We start from the raw sequence: 24,490 nt of genomic DNA on the forward strand, positions 1-24,490 counted from the left end.
ACCGATCCCGATGGTCACCTCTTACGACATGAAATATTGCTGAATGCGGCGTTAAACAACAAACAAAGAAACTACATTCCTCCAGCATAGCAAGAGCTCGCCAAAAGACATTCTCCATCAGGGAAAGCATTCCAATCGGCATAAAGCTACGGTTATAACGAACTGAAAGGGACCACTAATTTATGTTCGTTTTAACCGAAGTTCGTTATTAGCGCAAAATACAACATATATACAGCAAATGGACGGGACCCCAAGAAACAGTTCGTATTGTCCGTCAGTTCGTTATAAGCGTGTTTGTTATAAACGTTGTTTACTGTATGTACAAAATACGTTGTTTTCAACACAACTGCTTGTAGTGAGATTATCTAAGTTGTTGGAATCCCCCTGTCACTAATGCTGTTGACATAATGCTTATTTGTCTGTCTCTGTCCCTCACCCTTACCATATCCCCTTCAACCCAGCCCTTACTGTAATGCAAGTCTACATTTTTCCCACAGGTTTATTTCCCATCTCACCGGGGCTCCATTTCTCTGTAAATGGAGTTGTTTCTTTCTATCAGAATGACATATTATCAGAGTGTTGGTCTAAATATTACTGCACGGGAGTCCTCATGAACTGCCTGTTGGAGTTTTATCAAGTATTCTTTTTCGAAAGGATGGTTTCCTTTCTTGGTATAAAGGTTTACAATATCCGTGTTTTTACTTTTATAGATTGTTCTCGAAGGCGGATGCTCGATAATACAGTGTATTATACCCTCCACTCTATTGGAGTAAGTGCACTTAGTGAATGAGTGAGTTGGGTTTAACGCCGCTTTTAACATTATTCCAGTTATATCACGGCGCGTCAGCATAATGTGGGAGGAAAGCCCGAAGTGATGCAGGTCTAAGATGTTTACCACTTCGGTGAAACCCACGAGCACGGGTATGGTGCTGACAAACCTAGAAACATAATCGGGGCGAACCGAGGTTCGAACCCACAATCATGGGTTTCTGGCGTACCCAAGGGACGCAACTCTGCACAGCGAATCACGGCGCCTTAGACGACTGGGCCACCCGTGCCCCCGTAAGTGCCCTTAACCTATACGACTTAGCAGTTTGATATCGAACCTGAGTGAAATTACGCATGGCGCTAAAAATAGCCATTAAGCCAATACAAGCACATGACCGTGATAATTATGTGCTAAGGTCGTGCTAAGACTTGCGTCACTCTCGAAATGTAGCCTTCATTTACGGTTGGTATTTATCATAATAGAATGGAGATAAAGACTCCTACTCTGCATGGGCGGATACAGGGGGGGGTGCGCACCACCCCCCTCCCCCCCCCCCCCCTTTTTTTTTTTATTTCGAAAAAAATCTTTATTTCTGTATAAATTACCACCAAAGACAATAAATAGATCTTAATTGTGCACCACCCCCATCCCCCCCCCCCCACCCCACCCCGCCCACCCCCCACCCCCCCTTTTCAAAAAAGCTGTATCCACCCATGCTCTGGATAATCGAGATAATCAATATGGTAATGGTTTGGACGTTGATTTACTTTGGACCAGTGGTCATGATCTTAAGCAAATAGCCCTCTCTCTGGTTTACGCAACCCCTCGACAACCTGGGACTAATGGGACGCGTCGTTCCTAAAACACAGCGCAAGAACAATGGCGGAACCAACTGTACAGAAGCCCACTGTGACGTCACTTCCTCTGTTGCTACCTAAGCCGCCTGGAACTGAACACATAAATGAAACATATTACACAATTCAAGGTCATCGGATAGCTATTACTGAGAGACTGATTTTTGGCAGAATTAACTAACGCAAAGTGCATATCTTCCCCTGAAGAGATTAATCTAATATTAATCATTAATATTAATATACAGTAATATTTTGATTATTTGCTGTTTTTGGAAGATGGAAAACATGAGGTAAGGAAACAAGTCTATAAACACTGATCTTGCTAGCTATTGATAAAAGAGAATATGTCCATCTATGGAAATTAGTAAAACTTGCGTTTTGGAAATGTAATGAATATGAAGACATATGAGTGACGGTGAGAGTATGGTATTCCAGCAATATCACGTCGGGGGACACCAGAAGGGGCTTCACACATTGTGCCCATGTGGGGAATCGAACCCGGTCCTTCGGCGTGACGAGCCAACACTTTAACCAAAAGGCTACCCCACCGCCCCAAGAAATACTCATTATTATCCTGTAACATGACCACACCAATAACACCAATTAACCTATTATTATTGCCCCTAGGTTTTCCCATGACAACTCCACACCCCTTACCTCTTTACCCCCATATTTTCAACATAACCCTGTATAATTGAAAATTACTATGAAATCTTATTTTCCTTGCGTAGACCAGACGCTCCATGTGGTATGATATTATTAAGAAGATTTGTTTCGTTTGTTTGTTGTTCAACGCCGGACTCGGCAGTATTTCAGATATATGACGGCGGCCTGTAAATATCCGAATCTGGACCAGATAATCCAGTGATTGACATCGTGAGCATCGACCTACTCATTTGGGATGCTATGACATGCATCAACCATGTCAGTGAGAGTGAAAACCCGATCCCGTTAGTCGCTTCGTACGACAAGCATGGGTTGTGGATGACCAATTCTAACCCGTACCCTCACGGTTGTTGATTGGTTGGTTTGTTTAAGAAGTTTAAACCAACTCCCCGGTCATTACCGTCCACAGCCGTCAAGAACCTGAGACCGCCTCCGTGGCCTGGTTGTAGAGCGTCCGTACGGAGAGCGGAAGGTCCGGGGTTCGATCCCCGTCGCGTCATACCAAAAGACGCCTGCCTGACGCTCGGCATTAAGGGGCTAAAACAAGGACTGGCCGGCTCGGAGTCAGTATACTGTGTCTGAGTGTTAAACTGCAGCATAGTATCTCAGTGGGCAGACGCAATAAAAGTGTCATTAGTCCGGGTACACACACACGCACACGCACACACACACACGCACGCACGCACGCACACACACACACTAGGGCATGCATGTCGCTACATAAGTGCAATGACCTTGGACGCGACGTGAACCCCATTTTACCATGAGGTAAGAGTTTACCTAGTGTACTGCTCGTGTTCCCCTGCACGCCGCTGGTCAGCACACGATAGGTCGTCCTAACCGTCCTCTTGGTGATAATGTCAGACTGCAGCCCTCGCTTCTTCCTCCCGTTACCGGAGTAGGGCTGCGTCTCGCCACCACACTGGACCTGTTCACGTGACAAGAAGTGAGGAGAGCACATGTGATTTGGTCATAATGACGCAATTATTATTCGTATATCTCTATTCTTTTTTTGAAGACGACAAAACATGCTATTAAGTATGATAGCCAAGGGGGACATCGCGACAAAGCGATAACACAATACTGAATTCATATTGCTTTCTTGACTCGTGCTATCGCTTTCTCGTCTCGCGGTATCGCCTTCTCGCCTAGTGCTATCGCTTCCTCGTCTCGCGGTATCGCCTTCTCGCCTCGTGCTATCGCTTTCTCGTCTCGCGGTATCGCCTTCTCGCCTCGTGCTATCGCTTCCTCGTCTCGCGATAGCCTTCTCGCCTCGTGCTATCGCTTTCTCGTCTCGCGGTATCGCCTTCTCGCCTCGTGCTATCGCTTTCTCGTCTCGCGGTATCGCCTTCTCGCCTCGTGCTATCGCTTTCTCGTCTCGCGGAATCGCCTTCTCGCCTCGTGCTATCGCTTACTCGCTTCTCGCGGTATCGCCTTCTCGCCTCGTGCTTTCGCTTTCTCGTCTCGCGGTATCGCCTTCTCGCCTCGTGCTATCGCTTTCTCGTCTCGCGGTATCGCCTTCTCGCCTCGTGCTATCGCTTCCTCGTCTCGCGGTATCGCCTTCTCGCCTCGTGCTATCGCTTTCTCGTCTCGCGGTATCGCCTTCTCGCCTCGTGCTATCGCTTTCTCGTCTCGCGGAATCGCCTTCTCGCCTCGTGCTATCGCTTTCTCGTCTCCGGTATCGCCTTCTCGCCTCGTGCTATCGCTTTCTCGTCTCGCGGAATCGCCTTCTCGCCTCGTGCTATCGCTTTCTCGCTTCTCGCGGTATCGCCTTCTCGCCTCGTGCTTTCGCTTTCTCGTCTCGCGGTATCGCCTTGTGCTTTCGCTTTCCCGTCTCGCGGTATCGCCTTCTCGCCTCGTGCTATCGCTTTCTCGCCTCGCGTTATCGCCTTCTCGCCTCGTGCTATCGCTTCCTCGTCTCGCGGTATCGCCTTCTCGCCTCGTGCTATCGCTTTCTCTTCTCGCTTCTCGCTGAAGACCTATATTACCCCGGATCCTGATGTACGTAGCCGTGTTGAACAGTGTGTGTCAGTAATATGTTGGGGTGAAGACACACATCACAGCAATTCAGTACCCTCTGTATTCAGTAATTCCGCGTATTCGCGATCGCAGAATATTTTGCAGAAAAGCCCACAGAAATGTCACTGAGCAGAAAATCACATTTTGTGCTAAACTGCTGCGGAATTTCGCTCTTTCCTGCCGCAGAATTCGTCAAACACACAGCAGAATTTTAACACTCACAGTCGAAACCTGGTTTTAAACGCGTTGCATAAGTTTACTGAAACGAATAGTCATTATTTGGATTGAGTATTGTGTTAATTAAATCATTCCAAATAATTATTTGAGGTTTGTATTATACGGGAAAAATCAATTTACAAACGATCCTTTAAACATTTTTACGTTTTGAGAAATGGTTAAATGAAATCAATATACATATTTTGATTCAAGTGAAGTCATTCCTTACTGGAAGTGCATGTATGTATGTTTACACTAGTGATCGCCGGATTCCCTTTGATAAGTTATTCTAGCCGTGGATACGTTATCAGCAAAATGCCTGAAAAACAGTTGCAAAACCCTAGGAAATTCACGAAAATTAAGCTTCATAGTTTGCAGAATTATTAAAAATTTGGTTTCAGAATTAACAAAAATTGACTGCAAAAATAGATCATTTGGCTGCGTAATACAGCGGGGACTGTCAATTGATGACTTACTGCTGCACACGTGGACTTCTCCGTGCACATCTTGACAGTGCACGTGACCGACACTGCGTCCTGATTGGTGAACTTGAAGGCGTCGTAGATGAAGGTCACCTTGGTATCAGACACCTTGCTTGGTTTCTGTATCATGACGTTGTCGACGTCGCTGGACGGACAACTGGAGGAGATACAGGCACAGCAGAGTTAGTGAGTGTGGATTTAAACGAATGTCAGTAGTTATTAACAGTAATGTAATATCTCGGTGAGTTATAGTGTGGGAGCACCCGGCATGATGCAGGTTAAAGGCGTTAATCATGCCCCTTTCACAAAGCGATGTTAATGCTACGACAGTCCATACCATAACTCCACATAAACATTACCTATAGTGTGTTAGGGGCCAACCATTATATCAGAAAATCAGAAATTTTATTTAAAACTATGAGCCTGATTCTTTTTTAAGAAAACAATTTACTTTAATGTAATTTTTGTGGCAGGCAATCTCTTTTCTTTCAAAGGTCTGAAGCATGAATATTTTTTCCAAATGTTCAAATGTCCATGGCTTTACAATAACGAAGGATCCTCGAAGAGAAGGGACGCAACTCTTTGCGTCATGGCCCCGACACGGATCACAGTGCGCTGACACGCAACACAGTGCTCTGACACGGATCACAGTGCGCTGTCACCACCGTCCCTGTCTATACATATCTCTACCCGTGTTGTATAGAGGTGTATGCCCCCACTACCCTGTTTATTCATGTCTCTACACGTGTTCGAGGGTGTCCCAAATGATCTCACCTGGAATTGATGAATCTGACTGACTTGAAGTCACCGCCTGTCAGTGTGTTGCTAGCCGCACAACCTTCCACGCGGAGGGCGACAAACTCTGCAATATCATAGAGTGAGTGAATGAGTGAGATACACATATGTACTTTCACATCGCAATATAATTTCAATGATCTTGGACACGACTTTAAACCCGATTTTACCAAACCACCTGAATTTATGCGCGTTATAAAAAATTATGACAATGTCTTGCCATACTACTCTTTACACCACCAATTAATGTATACCAGTCCAACTACCCTGTATAGTTCAAGACAGTGAACGAGCCACATTTTCTTACGAAAGTGAGTTAGGTTTCACACATTACATAAAATACAAGTGATATGCGACATGGAACGTAAGCGTATTGTCTATGTTTTCTGAAGGCGTCGCGAACACCTGGTGTCATCACTGATTTTCAGTGATCCATTCATACAATTTTCACCGTTGCTTCGCCTTTTACGCCAAATGGAAGCAGTTTTGGCTGATTGTCGAGATTGGTTATTCTCTGGCCTTGATATTTTATATTTTGGACCCCTAAAAGCTTTCGAGCCATGTGAGCGTTTTCCAGTTTTCCATCTGTCCCACGTCTCCCGGGATAGAATGGGTCCCGTGTAACCTATATGCTTGTATGAAAAGGAATTTAGGAACAAATTTAATTGATTTGTGTGTCACTATACCGTGGTGTGTTAGATCGAACACTGGAACATTTATGTGCGCATCCTTTACTGGTACTGTTATTTGTGTTTGGTTTTAGAAAGTTACATGTGGATGAGTAATAGTTGTAAAGATGTTAAGAAACTCTTTTTAGAACAATGAGTGAGTGAGTGAGTTGGGTTTAACGCCGCTTTTATCATTATTCCAGTTATATCGCGGCGTGTCAGCTTAATGTGGGAGGAAAGCCCCAAGTGATGCAGGTCTAAGACGTTTACCACTTCGGTGAAACCCACGAGCACGGGTATGGTGCTGACAAACCTAGAAACATAATCGGAGCGAACCGGGATTCGAACCCACAATCAAAGGTTTCTGGCGTGCCCAAGGGGCGCAATTCTGCAGAGCGAATCGCGGCGCATTTTAGGACTGGGCCACCCGTGTCCCTTTTTTTTTTAAATGTGCCATATTCTCATTCCTGATTCTGAAGGTACCACTTGCAATTTACAATTTGTTTTACCTTCTGGGTTACACATGTGCTCTTATTGACACTACAGGTACTTGCGTCAATAGGTAGGTGGGCTACAAAAGGAATTCTGTTCACCGGGATCAAAGTTATGTTGTTTTAGTAGTACCCAGTGTAGTTTATCTCTCGTGGTTAAAACACGGAACTGTTTCTGGTGTATTTGCGTGTGCTGGAGGGAGGGTTTGAGTTATCGCTGTGGCGAAGCAAGCTGTTGGTAATTTATGTCCTAACTTCTTTGTGGGAACTTAGGGACACAATATCTTCTTGAACCTCCTCCTGCTACCAGGTGTACTACTACACATACAGTCTACAAACGTAGGAGAGACTACCACATTACTACTTCATGTGAGACTACTATTTCATGTGCCAAGTCCAAATAATCGAGTCCGGACCAGACAATCCAGTCATTGACATCATGAGCATCGATCCATGGTTTTCATAAATTACCAGGCACTATTTTAACAGTACTATGGTGCAGGGCGCAGTTGGGATACGATGACATGCATCAACCAAGTCAGCGAGCCTGGCCACCCGATCCCGTTAGTCGCCTCTTACGACATGCATTGGTTCTTGAAGACCAACATAGTACTACTTTTCAGTCTGTACTGTACTGTAATTTGTCGAGTTAAAGATAAAGATTCCAAAGGGTTGACAATGTACTGAACTGCATCAAGAATAAATTATAAAATTAAATTCAGCCATGTTCTTCCACATCTGGTCCAAATTTGATTATTTAACAGGTCCCTTTACCCAGCTGCAAATCTGCGTGCTGTGGCGTAGTATAAGAAACAACACTATCAGTGATATCAACATTTCCTGACTGAGAGGTCATGGAGCCCTTACTGAGGAGGCCAGCGGCTGTCATTTCTATCGTGGCTGTGATGTCGTCACCCAAGCTGACGCTGCTGGAGATGGGGCTGCCAGACGCCGTCAACGTCAGGTTCACGTCTTCATCTTTAATGCTCATGTCCACCCCGACAGGACTCAGGATACTATTAAGTAGAAGTAAACAAGATGTCAACGGGGGAATGTGGCTTTAATGTCAATTAAGACAAGCTCCATTGGTGATCACATTGCAAATGATTCCCAACACGGGTACAATGTGTGAAACCCACGCCATGATATTATTGGAATATTGCTTAAGGCGGCGACAAATCCAACTCACCAACACTCACTCCCTGAATTGCAAATGTGACTCTATGTGGGGGCACGGGTGGCCCTGTCGTCTGAGGCGCCGTGATTCGCTGTGTAGAGTTGCGTCCCTTGGGCACACCGGAAACCTATGATTGTGGGTTCGAATCCCGGTTCGCCCCGATTATGTTTCTAGGTTTGTCAGCACCATACCCGTGCTCGTGGGTTTCACCGAACTGGTAAACGTCTGAGACCTGCATCACTTGGGGCTTTCCTCCCACATTAAGCTGACACGCCGTGATATAACTGTAATACTGTTAAAGCGGCGTTAAACACAACTCACTCACTCACTCAAAAAACATGTATAAGTTTGTTTGTTTTCTGCTTAACGCCGCACGCGGCAATATTTCAGCTATATGACAGCGGTCTGTTTATGATCAAGTCTGGACCAGACAATCCAGTGGCACGAAGAAGAGCTTCTATTATCACCCCAAAACATTCTTCCACCTTTTTCAGTGTGTAAACAGTAAGAAGTAGTTTATAAGCAGAGTGTACATTAAAAGTAGAGCTAACAGCTTCATTTGATTATGACGTTATAGTAACGATGACGTCACGATGGTCGGCAAAACATTGTCATACAATTTCATTGCAGTGATATCTCATAGGACATCTAAGATATCACTTAACGTCATGATTACCCAAGCGATATCACTTGTGGGAGCGAGTTTTGGATGACAAAACAAGTATTGCTGACTTGGATGTTAATCAATTCATTCTCTCCCTCTACCCGTGAAGATCTGGGGTAGAGTAGGTCTTCAGCAAGCAATGCTTGCCGAAAAAGGCGACGATGCTTGTCGTAAGAGGCGACTAACGGGATCGGTAGGTAGGCTCGCTGATATGGTTGATGCATGTCATCGTGTCCGAATTGCGTGGATCGATGCTCATGATGTCAATCACTGGATTGTCTGGTCCAGACTCGATTATTTACAGACCATTTAGCGTCATATAGCTGGAATATCGATCAGTGCGGCGTGAATGAGGGAAATAAAATCTTCTGAATCTTCTGTTCTGTGATTTCCTATATTACTCAAAGAGACGAAACATGGGAGAATACATAACATAAAGAGGTATATACTATCTTGAAACATAATAACACGATGCCACCATTGATTTCCTTAGCACCCTTATCCTGATCGTGTCGGTAACACATTTGCACGTTACCTGTCAATGTCGGTGATGCCGAGTTGGGAGCTGGCTGCCGTGCTCTGTGTGTCGTCGCAGACAGCAGTCACCACCTCGTCTGACGTCAACACGATGCTGTCGCTGGCAAACAAAACGTAAAACTTCCGTGTGTGAGAGTCAGTCTGAAAAAAGATAGCAGAAATTATTACTGGTAGAAGCTTTTGACTGGTGAATGTGGAAATCCTGTCTGAAAAAAACCCATTGTAGGATGTCCTTCAAATATGGACGATAAAGCGATAAGACGAGTCGAGAAAGCGATAAGACCAGAAGAGAAAGCGCTTTCTCGTCTGGAACTATCGCTTTCTCGTCTCGTGTTATCGCTTTCTCGTCTCGTGCTATCGCTTTCTCGTCTCGCGTTATCGCTTTTGCACGGCCGTAATTGAAGGCGAGAAAACGATGTCCCCTCTCGGCCACCATACTAATGTCATTTTGAAGTGGTTGGTTGCCTGGTTGGTTGTTTTACGCCGCACTCAGCAATATTCCAGCTATATGACGACGGTTTGGCAATAATCGAGTCTGGACCAGACAATCCAGTGATTAATATCATGAGCATCGACTGGGATCGAGGACATGCATCAACCAAGTCAGCGAGCCTGACCACCCGAACCCGTTAGTCGCCTCTTACGACAAGCATAGTCGCCTTTCACAACAAGCATAGGTTGCTGAAGACCTATTCTACCCCGCATCTTCACGGTTCCCTTTTAAAGTGGACAGCAGTGACTCAAGTCATAGACGTTGTCCACTTTGGTGAGGTGGATGATGCTGACACGACTGGGGGTTGTTTGTTTTTGCTGACACAACTGTGGCGAATCCAACATCAGTCGAGATGTACTCGACACACGATGATACATCTTTTTTCTCCGGGCCGAATGATGACAATCTAGTGGGTGGGTGAGTGAGTGAATTTTTTACTATACCATGGACGCCTGTAGTGAGTGAGTATTGTTTCACGCAATATTCCAGCAATATCACGGCGGGGGGCACCAGAAATGGGCATCACACATTGTACCCATGTGGAGACTCGAACCCAGGTCTTCGGAGTGACGACCTAATACTTTAACCACTCGGCTACCCCACCGCTCTGGATGCCTGGACATTGTCGACCCTGGACCGGATATGCTTGAGCTGCTTGAGCAACAAACCATTAGTTGGCTCTTACGTCAAGGTTACCGGGGATCTACTCTACCCCGACGTGAAGCCCATTTCTGGTGTCCTCCGCCGTGATATTGCTTGAATACTGCTTAAAGCGGCGTAAAACTATACTCACTTACTCACTCACTCACTCTACCCCAACGTATCAACCGGTTTCCAACATGTGACGGTAATAGCAATGCAAATCTCACGAGAACCTACTGGTTTTCATGAATTACCACTATGTTACCTTTACTGAAGTCCAGTACTGTAGTTTACTGTAGTTTCACTCAGTGATCTTAGCGCTAAGACCATCACAATTTACATACGGTCTGTAAATAATCGAGTTTGGACTCAAGCAATCCAGTGACTGACATCATGAGTATCCATCTACGCAATTGGGATAGGATGACATGCATCAACCAAGCCAGCGAGCCTGACCACCCGATCTGGTTAGTCGCCTCTTACGACAAGCATAGTCGCCTTTTACGGCCAGCATGGGTTGCTGAAGACCTATTCTGACCCGGATCTTCACGAGTATCCAGCGGACTTAAACTGGGCAAGGTACTGAATACTTACAGTGGCATTGTGCACGGCGTTCCCGCACGTGGCGTGGGTGTGGGTCAGGGTCAGTTCGTACGTCTGAGTCGTGCCCGACACGAGGGTCATGTAACATGCCGTAGTCTTCGCCTTCCCTTCAACGAAGATTTTACCAGTAAAGATGGGGACTTGCGGCGTCAGCCTGAGCGTCATCTGAGGCGTCGGTGTGGAGGTGCAGGTGATGATATCTACAAACAAAGATTTAATTTTTGTTTGTTTGTTTGTTGTTTAACGCCGCACTCAGCGATATTCCGGCTATATGACGCACAAACATTTGAAACTGCATCAGTAAAGGGGCATGGGTGAGCCAGACATCTAATGCGGAGCATTTCGCTGTGTCGAGTCCCTTAGGCGTGCCTGAAACCTGTGAATGTGTTCGAATCCCGGATCGCCCTGATTATGTTTCAAGGTTTGTGAGCATCATACCTGTGCTCATGGGTTTCATCAAAGTTTAAAAACGTCTAAGACCTGCATTACGTCGGGCTTTCCTCCCACATGAAACTGACTCGCCGTGAAATACCTAGAAATCTGTACAAAGCGGCGTTAAACTTCACTCCTTCACACTATAGGGCTGAAATACAGTAAACTACGGTTATAACGAACTCAAAGGGACCACTAATTTTTGTTCGTTATAACCGTAGTTCGTTATAAGCATATATATATAGCATAACTACAGCACATTTTAGGGACCAAAAAGTAAGTTCGTTATATCCGTCAGTTCGTTATAAGCGTGTTCGTTATAACCGTAGTTTACTGTACTGCTGATGTGACTATAAATCTTAAATCACTCTTAATCTTTACTCCCTCATTCACATCCGTAAAGATTGACAACGTTAGTAGATAATGACATAACGACGACAGCGACGGAGATATCAGTTTAGCTGTATATAAATTAATGCTTTAGGAGATCTAGTTGATTAAGAGCCTCAAGGATTAGTCGGCTCTCGTTGACCACTGGGACAAACAAATGCATGCAGTGGAATGCGAATTGCTCCTTCCCATGCAGTGATAATGAACTTACATCTTGACGTTTCGCAGTTTGACCCGAAGTAATTATCCGTGCAATGGCACTTGTACGTCGACGAGTCTGAGCTGCACGTGGCACCATTAGAACAAGGACCAGACCCACACAGACTTTGTTCTTTTTCAGCTGGAAAAACAGTGCGTCTGTAAGACATCGCAATCATACCACCCAAATACGTCTACGTATGAATTCATTAAATCAATTAACAGACGCGATCATTGTCATATATACACATGACCATCAATTTAGCTACACCTGATTTGCAATCCGATTCCGAAAAATAATGAGACCCTCCAGTTCAAAACCTGAATGAACTGACCCAGGCACTGTCCGTGCTCGTTGGTGCCATCAAGGTGGTAAACGTCTAAGACCTGCATCACTTCGGGCTTTCCTCCCACACGAAGCGGTTCACCCTGATTATGTTTCTAGGTTTGTCAGCACCATATCCGTGCTCGCGGGTGCAAAGTGGTAAACGTCTAAGGCCTGCATCACTTCGGGCGTTCCTCCACATGAAGTTGACAAGCCGTGATATAACTGGAATACTGTTCAAAGCAGCGTTAAACCCAACTCACTCTAACATGTAAAAGGCTGGTGGGTTAGCCTAGTGGTTTACGTGTTCACTCGTAACGACCCGGGTTCGATTCTCCACATTGGTACGATGCGCGAAGCCCATTTCTGGCGACCCCGCGGTGATATTACTGGAATATTGCTAAGAGTGGGATAAAACCATACTCACTCACTCTAAGATGTAAAGTGAGTTTCTAAGCTCTTACCTTCAACGATGCTGCAGTCGACTCCGCTGTAAGGTACAGAGCACTGACAGATTCCGTCGACGTCATTGCAGTTGGAGCCATGGAGACACATGCCGCTGTCCCTTCGACAGTCAAACTTGCCAAAAGCTGTCGGCAAAACGAAAGTGGAAAAATACTATGCTTTTGTGCGTACTTCAGGTTTGGTTTGAGTCAAATTATTTTCATCCTCATCCTTCAACATACAATTAAACTGAATGTTTTGACAGAATTAAAACTGAAATATTAGAATTAAACTGAATAATAAAAGTATCTGGAATACTGTTAAAAGCGGCGTTAAACCCAACTCACTCACTCACATGCAAACGCACGCTCTGTATGATTAGTTTGACCTTGAATTTTCTTTTGACATGAAGAGTGAGTGAGTGAGTTGTGTTTAACGCCGCTTTTAACAGTATTCCAGTTATATCACGGCGTGTCAGCTTAATGTGGGCGGAAAGCCCGAAGTGATGGACGGTTACCAATTCGGTGAAAACCACGAGCACGGGTATGGTGCTGACAAACCTAGAAACATAATCGGGGCGAACCGGGATTCACACCCACAATCACATTTTTCTTGCGTGCCAAAGGACGCAACTCAACACAGCGAATTGCGGCGCCTAAGAAGACTAGGCCACCCGTGACCCCCAAACGCAGATGAACATTAGGGAAGAGTATTAGGGAAAACGAGTTATTTTACAAGGGGACATGCTTACCTGTGGCCACTAGCGTAGAGAGTACACATAGAAACAGCTGCATCTTGCTGTATAATCTGAAACAATAAAGTATCATGAAAGTATCATGAAACAGTATTCCGTTTGTATCACTGCATGTCAGTTTAAAGAGGGAGTAAAATCAGAAGTGATGCAGGTCTCAGGCGTTTACCATTCTGGTGAAACACACGAGCACGAACACGGGTATCGTGCTGACAAACCTAGAAACATCATCGGGATTCGAACCCTCAATCACAGGTTTCTGGCGTGCCCAAGGAACGCAACTCTGCACAGCGAATTTCGGCGCAATAGATGACTGGGCCACCTGTGACCCACATCGGGTAGCCTTGTGGTTAAAGCGTTAGCTCGTCATACCGAAGATCCGTGTTCGATTCCCGACATGGGTACAATGTGTGAAGCCCATATGTGGTGTCCTCCGCCAGATATTGCTGGAATATTGCTAAAAGCGGCGTATAATCAAACACGCCCACTATGCAATGTCTGTCCAACACATGTAACATAACTGACCTTTCAAAAACAGGATGCGGTGTTTGATGAGCCGGTATACCGTGTATAGTAAAAATATAAAATGGTCTAGTTGAATATGAGTAAGTGAGTGCGGGTCGGGTTTCATGCCGATATCAGCTGCTGTCTGCCTTTTTGACTTACCAAGAATGGCCACATTATGTCCATTTGGGGAATCGAACGAGGGATTTTATGGATTCTTGGACAAGTCAAACTATGCACAGGTATCGTCAAAACATTGTGCAAGAAAGACTGTCGCATAGCGTAGTAAGGTAGGGAGTTTCAAGTAACGCTTGCACACCCAATAGATACTGTGTCAAATACATTCTTGAAATACAACACGATATATGACGTGGTGCGTGGAATGTTGAAACATGGCATTGAACGCTCAGTGATTTTATATGGAGAGTGAGGGAGTATGTTTTACGCCGTTTTTAGCAATATTCCAGCAATATCACGGCGGGGAACACCAGGAATGGGCTTCACGCATTGTACCCATGTGGGGAATTGAACCCGGGTCATCGGTGTGACGAGCGAACGGTTTAACCACTAGGCTACCCCACAGCCCGATATATACAGAGAGGGGGGGGGGGGGGGGGGGGGGGGGGAGGGTGACATACCATTGTCCAACACTGCCAGGGTACACACACGTAAACAAACACTTTCATTCATCCAGGGGGCATATATGTAAGTGGTGACCACAGTTATAGTAAGTTACATCTCCTGCGTCAAGGGTTCGGGATTGCATCCCAATTGTGTAGGTCGATACACATGATGTAAATCACTGGATTGTCTGTCTTTTTGCGTCAAACATTGGGGGAAAGGAAATAAATTATCTGCAAGGCGATTTTTTTAATATTAAAAAACAATATTTATCTCATCTCTCGGCTTTCCTCATATTAACAATACAAAAAACCATGTTTGGCTACCTTGTTTTCAAGAAAAAGAAGCCTCCATCAGCGGCCCTATATTCACAAAACAATCCCCGTTCAGCAACCCTATATTCAAAATACAAGCCTCGTTCAGCAACCCTATATTCAAAATACAAGCCTCCATCAGCAACCCTATATTCAAAATACAAGCCTCGTTCAGCAACCCTATATTCAACATACAAGCCTCGTTCAGCGACCCTATATTCAAAATACAAGCCTCGTTCAGCGACCATATATTCAAAATACAAGCCTCGTTCAGCGACCCATAATTCACAAAACAAGCCTCGTTCAGCGACCCATAATTCACAAAACAAGCCATGTGTGGCGGTAGCAGCATGCAAGATTAGCTGCATGCCTCCACCGGGAATTCTACCCAGGCTGCCCGGAGACTGACAAGACCAATCAAACCTGGCGATCCAGTTGCAGCACTTCCTTGATCCAACCATTCATGAAAATTTCATGAAGAGACAAGTAACGATTAGTCTGAGTGACTGCGTCCTTATTGTGATGTTCTAGTCAATTCATTGTCAACTGGGTGGGTGAGATGTTTATCAGGACGGGGAATAAACAATCAATATTGGGCGCAGAATCGATGCATGTACCATGCACCCCGTGTCCTGTTTCAATCTTTGGTTAATTGACTTTCGGAAACAGCCAGGTACTTGCTTTATTTATTGTATTTTACGAGGTCTGTATCACTTATAATCATACATTTACACTGCAGCAATTACACCGCCCATGGATATTTATAATGAATAATATTTAGATAATATGATAAATCAATGATAATGTATGTTACGAGGAAACACTGTAACAACATAACAATCATATTTTGTGTCAAAGGGACAGTGGGAAGTCGGGACTCAAGTTTGGTATCCCACATTGTGAATCCCATTATTTGTGCCTGATGCCCTGATATGCGTGAACATCCGGGGTAGAATAGGTCTTCAGCAACCAATCCTTGCAGTAAAGGGTGACTATGCTTGTCGTAAGAGGCGACTAACGGGATCGGGTGGTCAGGCTCGCTGACTTGGTTGATGCATGTCATTCTATCCCAATTGTGTGAATCGATACTCATGATGTCAATCACTGGATTGTCTGGTCCAAACTCGATTATTTACAGACCGCCGTCATATAGCTGAAACATTGCAGAGTGCCCCGTTAAACAACAAACAATCAAACGATATATATACGTTTAACGCTGCCTATGCGATAAATCTACAATCTTCAATTAATAATTCATTAGTTCATCCCTTCACTCGGAATCAAAAGGTACAAAGACACTTTTCAACAGGTTCAGGTATACATTCCCGCCTTTCGTCTTTTTTCCAAAAAGAGAGAAATACGTTCAACCCTGTGTAGATACATGGTGCGTGCGGACTTACCCCATCGATGTAATCACTCCAGTAGAGACTTCCCCTGCATGTTTACATCTGTATCACGATCACCTCAGAACGCATTGCAAAGATGTTGTGGTTCACTAAATGCTGTGGAGATGCCAGTGTTGTTACTGCCGGTCGACGTGTACAGTCGTCACTGTCGACTGCCACCAACACACTGGTTCTTCCTGGTAGTCCAACACTTACTCTCTTTAACTGCCTGGGCGCTGTACAAATCGATAGTCGTAATACGACCGGATCGATGCATTAGAGGTGGGTGATGCTGATTTTCCATTTAACGTATCAACTCTATGTATTGTTCTATCCAACTCGCAGTTTTTGGCATCACAACCAATTTGTACCTTGATGAAATAATGACTGGACGTTAACGAGTTTCTCATAGTGAGATGCGTTGATTTAGATGAGTTTGAACATTTGTAAATTATTTTCTGTATCATTACCCGCGAATGAGTTATCATGTTTGTATAACTCATCTATCAATATTCCAGTCATTTTAGGGCGGAGACACCATCAATGGGTTTCAAATAAATGTCTTTGCACCAATGTGGGGAATCGAACCCGGTCTTCGTGATCACGAGCCAATCCTTTTACCCCTGGATTATTCGACCGTCGCATTACCACTGAGTGAGTATTGTTTCACGACGCTTTTGCAATATTAAAGCAATATCACGACGGGAAACAACCTACATGGGCTTCTCCCTCGGCAAGGGCGGTCGGGTAGCCTAGTGGTTAAAGCGTTCGCTCGTCACGCCGAAGACCCGGGTTCGATTCCCGACATGGGTACAGTGTGTGAAGCCCATTTCTTGTGACCCCCGCCGTGATATTGCTGGAATATTGCTAAAAGCGGCGTAAAACCATACTCACTCACTCACTCTCACTCGCCAAATATATGAAGAATTCTGACACTGGTCTCGTTTTAGCAGTATAACACACATGCTCGTATAAATATCTCTTTTTATCTACGAGAATTCATATACGTCATATCAAAAGACACACGGATGAGGTTCTCTATGTGTCATGGTTACAGGGTATAGGTTTGTATAAAACCTTTTTATTGAGAAAATAACTTAAATAACCAAATGGAATTAACAATGGTCGGGGGAAATATTGCTATAAGCCTATACACGAATTTGCTCGGTGAGGAAATGAGTAGTTACAGAAAGTGGAAATTCTCATTCCATGGTAGCCCCCTGTGCCAGTGTTGGTGTTTCAGGAAGTGGTGGGCCCCAGCGCGGGTTGCCGTGGGTACCATGTCGAGTGCATCAGATGGAGACACGTGTCAGATTAGTCGATTTCCAATACTGACTTCAGGCACAAGGTGACTGGCAAACCCATGGACACGTGGCTTTGATACATACATTTCTGTGCTTAGTTTTGATGGCATCAGTTTCTGTTTTAACCATACGACATACGCATCATACTTGCAATACATCCCCCTTCAATAGAAATCCGTTCCGTTGATGCAAAGAAGACAGATACCGCTTTGTTTTGCAGTATCCTCTCCAGTGGTTTAATAACATACTTACGTGTTTACAAAAACTGTATTACCAGTAAACAATTCCTAAAGAATGTGAAAAGATGTCCATGTCGGATATTTATTACGGTATTTTAAATAGCCCCTTTTAAATGAATCGGATCAGATCTCAACCTGCGATAACAATAACTGTATTAAGCTAAAAAATGAAAAAATATCGGTATCGGCATATCCCTACAAACCTGCCTGTCAGTCATTTTTATTGCCCATATGTAATATGAAGCAAACCCTATTATCCATAAAGTAAGCTTGACGACTGACAGTGAGTTATAGAGCCGAGTTCAGTGCGCGACCGGTTGCGTTTTTTGGTATTCTTGGTTGTGAAGGTTTTTTGTTTTTTTTAAAAAGTGTACCTTTCGCGTCACTTTTGTTTTAAAAAATACATGTTTTTCAAACGGCCTACTTCTCACCTTTGAGAAGAATGTGCCCGAGAAGCTTTTAGTGGTAAAATCTAGCCTTACTAATAGCCATTTCTTCAAGGATCTCTTGAGATATCATTGTGCGATACTTGTATTAACAATAGCCTCGTCACCCGTGAAGATCTGGGTTAGAATGTGTCTTCAAGAACTCATGCTTGTCGTAAACAAGAAACAATAGCGTCTTCAAAAAGCATCCTATCGGGTGTCATCGTGCAATACTCATGCGTTTTGTTTTTTACAATAAGCTCTTATAAATCTATCTTATGAGATTTGAATCTATGCAAACATTCACGGTATTCACAAGAGCCTCCTCCTAAAAAATATAAATGTGCGTCAACATTAAATACCAACCCCTTCAAAAGGATCAGATGATATATCAACGCGCGGGTACATAAGGTTTTTCCACAATAACCCCTAAAAGGATCTGATGGATATGAACACGGGTACACAGTTACACCCCTTTCTTAATATATATCATTTTTTGGCAGCATTAAATGTTCACAATAACCTCTTTTGAAAGAATCCGACAACATTCCAACGTGCGATGACAATAAGGAACCGACCATTTCATATTTTAGTTGTAGGGGGTGGGGGTAGCTGGGTACTGGGATTTTATCGAAAAATATTAATTGTCCTCGAAAATTCTGGCAACAAAATGTATGCTTCATGCATGAGAAAAGGATTACCTGCCACAAAAAATGCATTTTTGCAAAGTATGTCCACCCTCATTCCCATTCCATCCCCTCCTAAACCCCCAGAATATCAAATGGCCGGTCCCTAAACTGTTATGTTAACAAATATCAATAAATGTTCACAATAACCCCTTCTAAAGTCTCACATTATGCCAGGGTGGCAGCTACACAACACAGATGGATCTTGAATTTCCCAAAACAATAATGTTACAATTAATTATTATAATAATTATTATTATTACAAACGTTATCATTAACATACCAGGCTGAAAGCAGTCGCCGAAACACTACAAATGTAAGGTCCAAAACATTACGGGGATACCCGTATCACACACGTTACCATCGAATAACCATTTCTTGTTTGTTTCATGCCCGGCAGTTTATGCAGCACAATGCTCGTATTCCCTTCAGTGAACCAATCATTCAAAGTTAACGACGCTTGAGCAGTCGATAGGTGTAACGAAGGCCTTTAGGGTAATCGACACTGAGACGCTGGTCCTAGGTGGTCAGTCAAACAGTGCATCTTTGTGGCTTCTATAGAAGCTGCAAAAGAGCGCCCGCATATATAATACCCAATGGGAGTCGGGGCAGATTATATCCTAAGTACCCAATGTTTGTCAATCTTTATTTTTAAATACTGAAAAAAATCCATAGGTCTATAGTATACTACTCAAAGGAAGTTAAGGATCACCCAATTCTTTCATATTGGTAATGTTAATCTGTCATGGCATGAGAGATTAACTATTGTAATATGGAAGAATCAGGTGATCCTTAACTTATTTTGAGTAGTATACATGTACAAGTAGTTGAAGGTGCATGTATGCAACAGGATATTCACCAAAAGCCATGATAACTGTTAAATTACAGCAAGTCGTTGAATAAGTGCATGCTTTCTGAGATTCATGGCATGGAAAATGAACATTGACAAGTTTTTAATTGTAAGCATTTGTAGTCTTCATTGTTTGTCGTATGAGCCACTATTGAGGATCGTGTTGATACGTGTTGTACCGGTAAGGCAGGACATGCGTACCCTTTTTGCGAACACCCGGTGTCATCACTATTATTCAGTGATTCATTCATATAATGTTCACCGTCACTCTGCCTTTTAAGCCCATTGGAACAATGTCTGGTTCGTGTGATAATCGTGACGGTTTATTCACTGGCGTTGGAGTTTTATATTTACCGTACCACGACTGAATGAATCGGTGCTCATGCTGTCACTCACTGGTCCATTGGTCCAGACATTACTTTATAGTGCAGCGGTATGTAAATGGAAACGTGCTGGGTGGGCGTAAAACAAGACTCACTCACTCACTCAACACACACATCACACATACAACATACACACCTAGACACAAACACACCACACATACACACATCTCACACAACACAAAGACACAAGACACACATCACACACAATCACACAGACACAACACACACAAACAACCGACCATTTGACATCATATGTGTGGTGAAAGGATGGGAGTGGGGTGAGGGTGGACGGAGATTTGTGTTCGAGACAGACATGTTTTAGGCAGAAATAATTCTCACATCACACACACAAATACATCACACACACACACACACCACAATCATACACACACCACATCACACACACTGACACACAACAAACACACATAATATACTCACAACACACACACATCACACACACACACAATATACACACATCACACAGACAACACACATCACACACAACACATACACACATCACACACACACACACAATATACACACATCACACAGACAACACACATCACACACACACACAATATACACACATCACACAGACAACACACAACACACACACAATATACACACATCACACAGACAACACACATCACACACAACACATCACACACACACACAATATACACACATCACACAGACAACACACATCACACACAACACATACACACATCACACACACACAATATACACACATCACACAGACAACACACATCACACACAACACATACACACATCACACACACACAATATACACACATCACACAGACAACACACATCACACACACAACACATACACACATCACACACACACACACACACACACACACACACACACACACACACCACAAAAGCATGTGCAGAAATTATTCCAGGACCTAACTCTTTTTCTATTTTCTAAATATGTAAAGACAGCCACTGTACCAGGATGTTGGAGAATGGAGACTTCATTACATATTTATCACCTTCTTTGTATGGTTTACAGATGACGGAGATGGAATGACATGAACCTGGCCTGCAGGGAATATGCCGCTGATTGAAGATGAACGTTCTCTTCACTTATAAGTAGCAGCATTTCTGCACTTGTGCACCACAGACGTAATTCAAAAATAACATGTGATTTTTATGGTGCAGTAGTGTTGTTTTTGTTGTTGTTGTTGTTGTTTGTTGTTGAACGACACAGTCAACAATATTCCAGCTTTATGACGGCTGCCTGTAAATAATCGAGTCTGGACCAGACAATCCAGTGATTGACATCATGATCATCGATCCACGTAATTGGGATACGACAAGTCAGCGAGCCTGCCTACCCGATCCCGTTAGTCGCCTCTTACGACAAGCGTAGTCGCCTCTCACGGCAAGCATGGGTTCAGTGTATGAAATGGTATGCTTCTTAGTCGCAGGTCACGTCTATCATAGACAAGTAATTCGACAAACAGAGCGACCATACATGTTAGTTCTTTCTTGTCAACAAGTTCAAATGGTGTACAGCCAAGGAACGGTCCAGCCATGTTGTTAACCTGGGAGCCCATCTGAAACGTTGCCACCGGAGTGCGTAGTGGCAGACTGTCACTGCTGTTGATTACCTGGGCCAGAACCAAACTTTATGTCAAAATCCTTGTTGGTGTCGATTTTACTATTTATTTCTGCTCTTTCCTGTGATTCCTCAACACTTAAATTCGTAAACTGATTCATTTCGTTAAAGCTCTACCCTCTCTCCCCTTCCTCCCCGGTCTCCACATGCTGGTAGCTGGTGCTCCACAAAATTTGATAAGTGGCGTTTCCGTCTCTCCTGACTTCCGTCAGAACAACTACCATTTACAAACTGATGTCCGGCAACAGCTGCCATTACACCCGAGTCGTCACACTTTTCAAGAGCAGGTAGCTTTGCTGGTGAGGAAAACGTCTTTTCTATTAGCATCTTCGAAACGTCGCATTCAATCTATTAAAGAACCTGTATGTCCTCCTTTCGGTGAAATAAATTGTGTCTTGAAGCACTGATTGAAAATGTGGTCGGTCCATGGTGATCTTTCAACTAAAAATACCATGGGCATACAGGAAGCCTAGTCATGACATTGGCCCTGGTTCGAATCCAAACATAGGTAAAATGAAACCCATTTCTGGTGTCCTCAGCCGTGATATTTTAGAAATATTGCTAATAGCGGCGTAAAACCGCTTTTAGCAATATTTCAGCAATATCACCAGAAATTGGCTTCACACATTGTACCCATGTCGGGAATCGAACCTGTGTCTTTAGCGTGACGAGCGAACGCTCTAACCTGATCGCCCCAATTCTTATAAAGACTATTAAAGAAAAAGGCTTCGGCGTTATCTTTGACTTTCTCTCTTGGCCGACCTCTTCACAGCACCAATGGCGCGTGTCGCTCTGTGTTTCCTTGTCTCTATAATCGGAACTCTTACTGTTAGTGCAGGTATGTGAAGTTCACGTGTAACCTAGGACTCGGGACTCATTTTCTTACAAAAGAACATGTATTTGTTTTCTTGAAATGAACACATCATTGTATGGTGACCTTGATTTTAATGACGTTAACGATCTCTTTGTCAAACGGCCTCTATAACAGGACCACAGTGTTGTAACGGTTCACGGAAGTGCCCAACAGCATGGGTTTGCCCTCGGTTGTTAGCACAGTCGGGCGATGCTAATCAAACTCTGGTGTAAAGTTTAAGACAACAGCAGCCATGTTTATTTTGATGAGTGAAAAACATATGATGGTAAGCGCGTGACAGAACGCACGTAGTCGTCAGTGATGCGACGATCTTTGCAATTCGTCCGCCCCTGTTGATGATTTGGGCATGTTTGCCTGTTTGACCGCTGTAGAATCTCCACCAGACTAGACATAGATAAATACTTCTGCCTAATACACTGTAAGGTGAAGATGTCGGCTGGACAGTCCCTTTTTCGAAATCATGCCTAGGATTCTGGCATCTTCTCTAAATAATCCGCAAAACCTCGTAAAGGTTAATTTCATATTATACAAAATAGTTCCCCAAATAATATCCATCAATGATATGCCTTGTAATTATTAACACAATCGACATTGCCTTCTTATGAAGTAGTACAAGAATTCCTTCTGCACATACATTTTGTTGGATATACTCCTGTCGTGAAAATGTTATTAAAATAAAAATGAGATAAAGAGCTGATAAGGAGCTGGATGATTGTATCACCTCGGCCTTGATACCATCTGGTCCCGCTATATTCCAGCTATATGACGGCGGTCTGTAAATAATCGAGTCCAGTGATCATGATCATCGATCCACGCAATTGGAAAACGATGAAATGCATCAACCAAATCAGCGAGCCTGACCACCCGATCCCGTTGGTCACCTCTTACGACAATCATAGTCACCTTTTACCATTCCTGTAGTGGGCCATTCGAACATACCAAAGCCAGCCATGTAGAAGTCCTATAAGGTAGAGAGTGCTGAATACACCATGTAAGGAATAAGGCTACCCTCCATCGATAATAACACTGCCGAAATGTTTATTCTCCTTCTTTGATTTATGCCGTGTAATTAAAGGTTGTTTTGGGTCTGTTTTATTTCATGTAGGAGATTGAGGTCAGTAGGATCTATTACTAATAATTGTCATACTGTAACTACTTCCGGTAGGCATGTAGGCTTCGGGGTAATAAGGGGGGCACGGGTCGTCTAAGGCGCCGCGATTTGGGCGCCAGAAATCTATGATTGTGGGTTCGAATCCCGGTTCTCCCCGATTATGTTTCTAGGTTTGTCAGCACCATACCCGTGCTCGTGGGTTTCACCAAAGTTGTCAACGTCTGAGACCTGCATCACTTCGGGATTTCCTCCCACATTAAGCTGACACGCCGCGATATAACTGGAATACTGTTTAAAGCGGCGTTAAACCCAACTCACTCACTCGGAGTAATACACAGACATGCCGTCAGCGATACGATCAACAACGCCGCTTGGGCACAACCGTTACTCAGTCACGTCCAGGTTTTATTGGAATTGTGCAATGAACCGCGGTTGTTTGAACCCTAATGGGATGTCCTAGGATCTTTGTTTAGCGGTAGCGAGAACTGAGGTCTGATTTTAATAAGATTGACTTCGAATTCAACGTCCTT

The 24,490-nt window shown here is 43.9% G+C and overlaps 1 protein-coding gene across 1 annotated transcript; it reads right to left on the reverse strand.

Annotated features, from left to right (window-relative positions):
- Positions 1–1,608: 1,608 nt before the first annotated feature.
- LOC139466029 (EGF-like domain-containing protein 1) lies at positions 1,609–22,302 on the reverse strand. The gene is made up of 12 exons (XM_071248044.1): positions 22,093–22,302; positions 21,819–21,967; positions 13,617–13,672; positions 12,886–13,011; positions 12,110–12,238; positions 11,068–11,276; positions 9,337–9,479; positions 7,828–7,976; positions 5,781–5,868; positions 5,001–5,163; positions 3,070–3,217; positions 1,609–1,718 (listed from the first exon to the last, which is right to left on the reverse strand). The coding sequence occupies exons 1-12, from the start codon at positions 22,300–22,302 to the stop codon at positions 1,609–1,611; spliced, it is 1,680 nt and encodes a 559-aa protein (XP_071104145.1).
- Between the last annotated feature and the right edge of the window lie 2,188 nt (positions 22,303–24,490).

Source organism: Haliotis cracherodii, unplaced genomic scaffold (genome assembly GCF_022045235.1).
Source record: "Haliotis cracherodii isolate W230 unplaced genomic scaffold, xgHalCrac1.p SCAF_18, whole genome shotgun sequence".
NCBI classification, from domain to species: domain Eukaryota; kingdom Metazoa; phylum Mollusca; class Gastropoda; order Lepetellida; family Haliotidae; genus Haliotis; species Haliotis cracherodii.

Coding starts and splice junctions, on each gene's coding strand:
- LOC139466029 (XM_071248044.1), bottom strand. CDS start 22,302: ATGCTAATAGAAAAGACGTTTTCCTCACCAGCAAAGCTACCTGCTCTT. Junction 13,673..21,818: donor CTAACATGTATGGTCGCTCT/GTTTGTCGAATT, acceptor TTATTGTTTCAG/ATTATACAGCAAGATGCAGC. Junction 12,239..12,885: donor CGACTGCAGCATCGTTGAAG/GTAAGAGCTTAG, acceptor CTGTTTTTCCAG/CTGAAAAAGAACAAAGTCTG.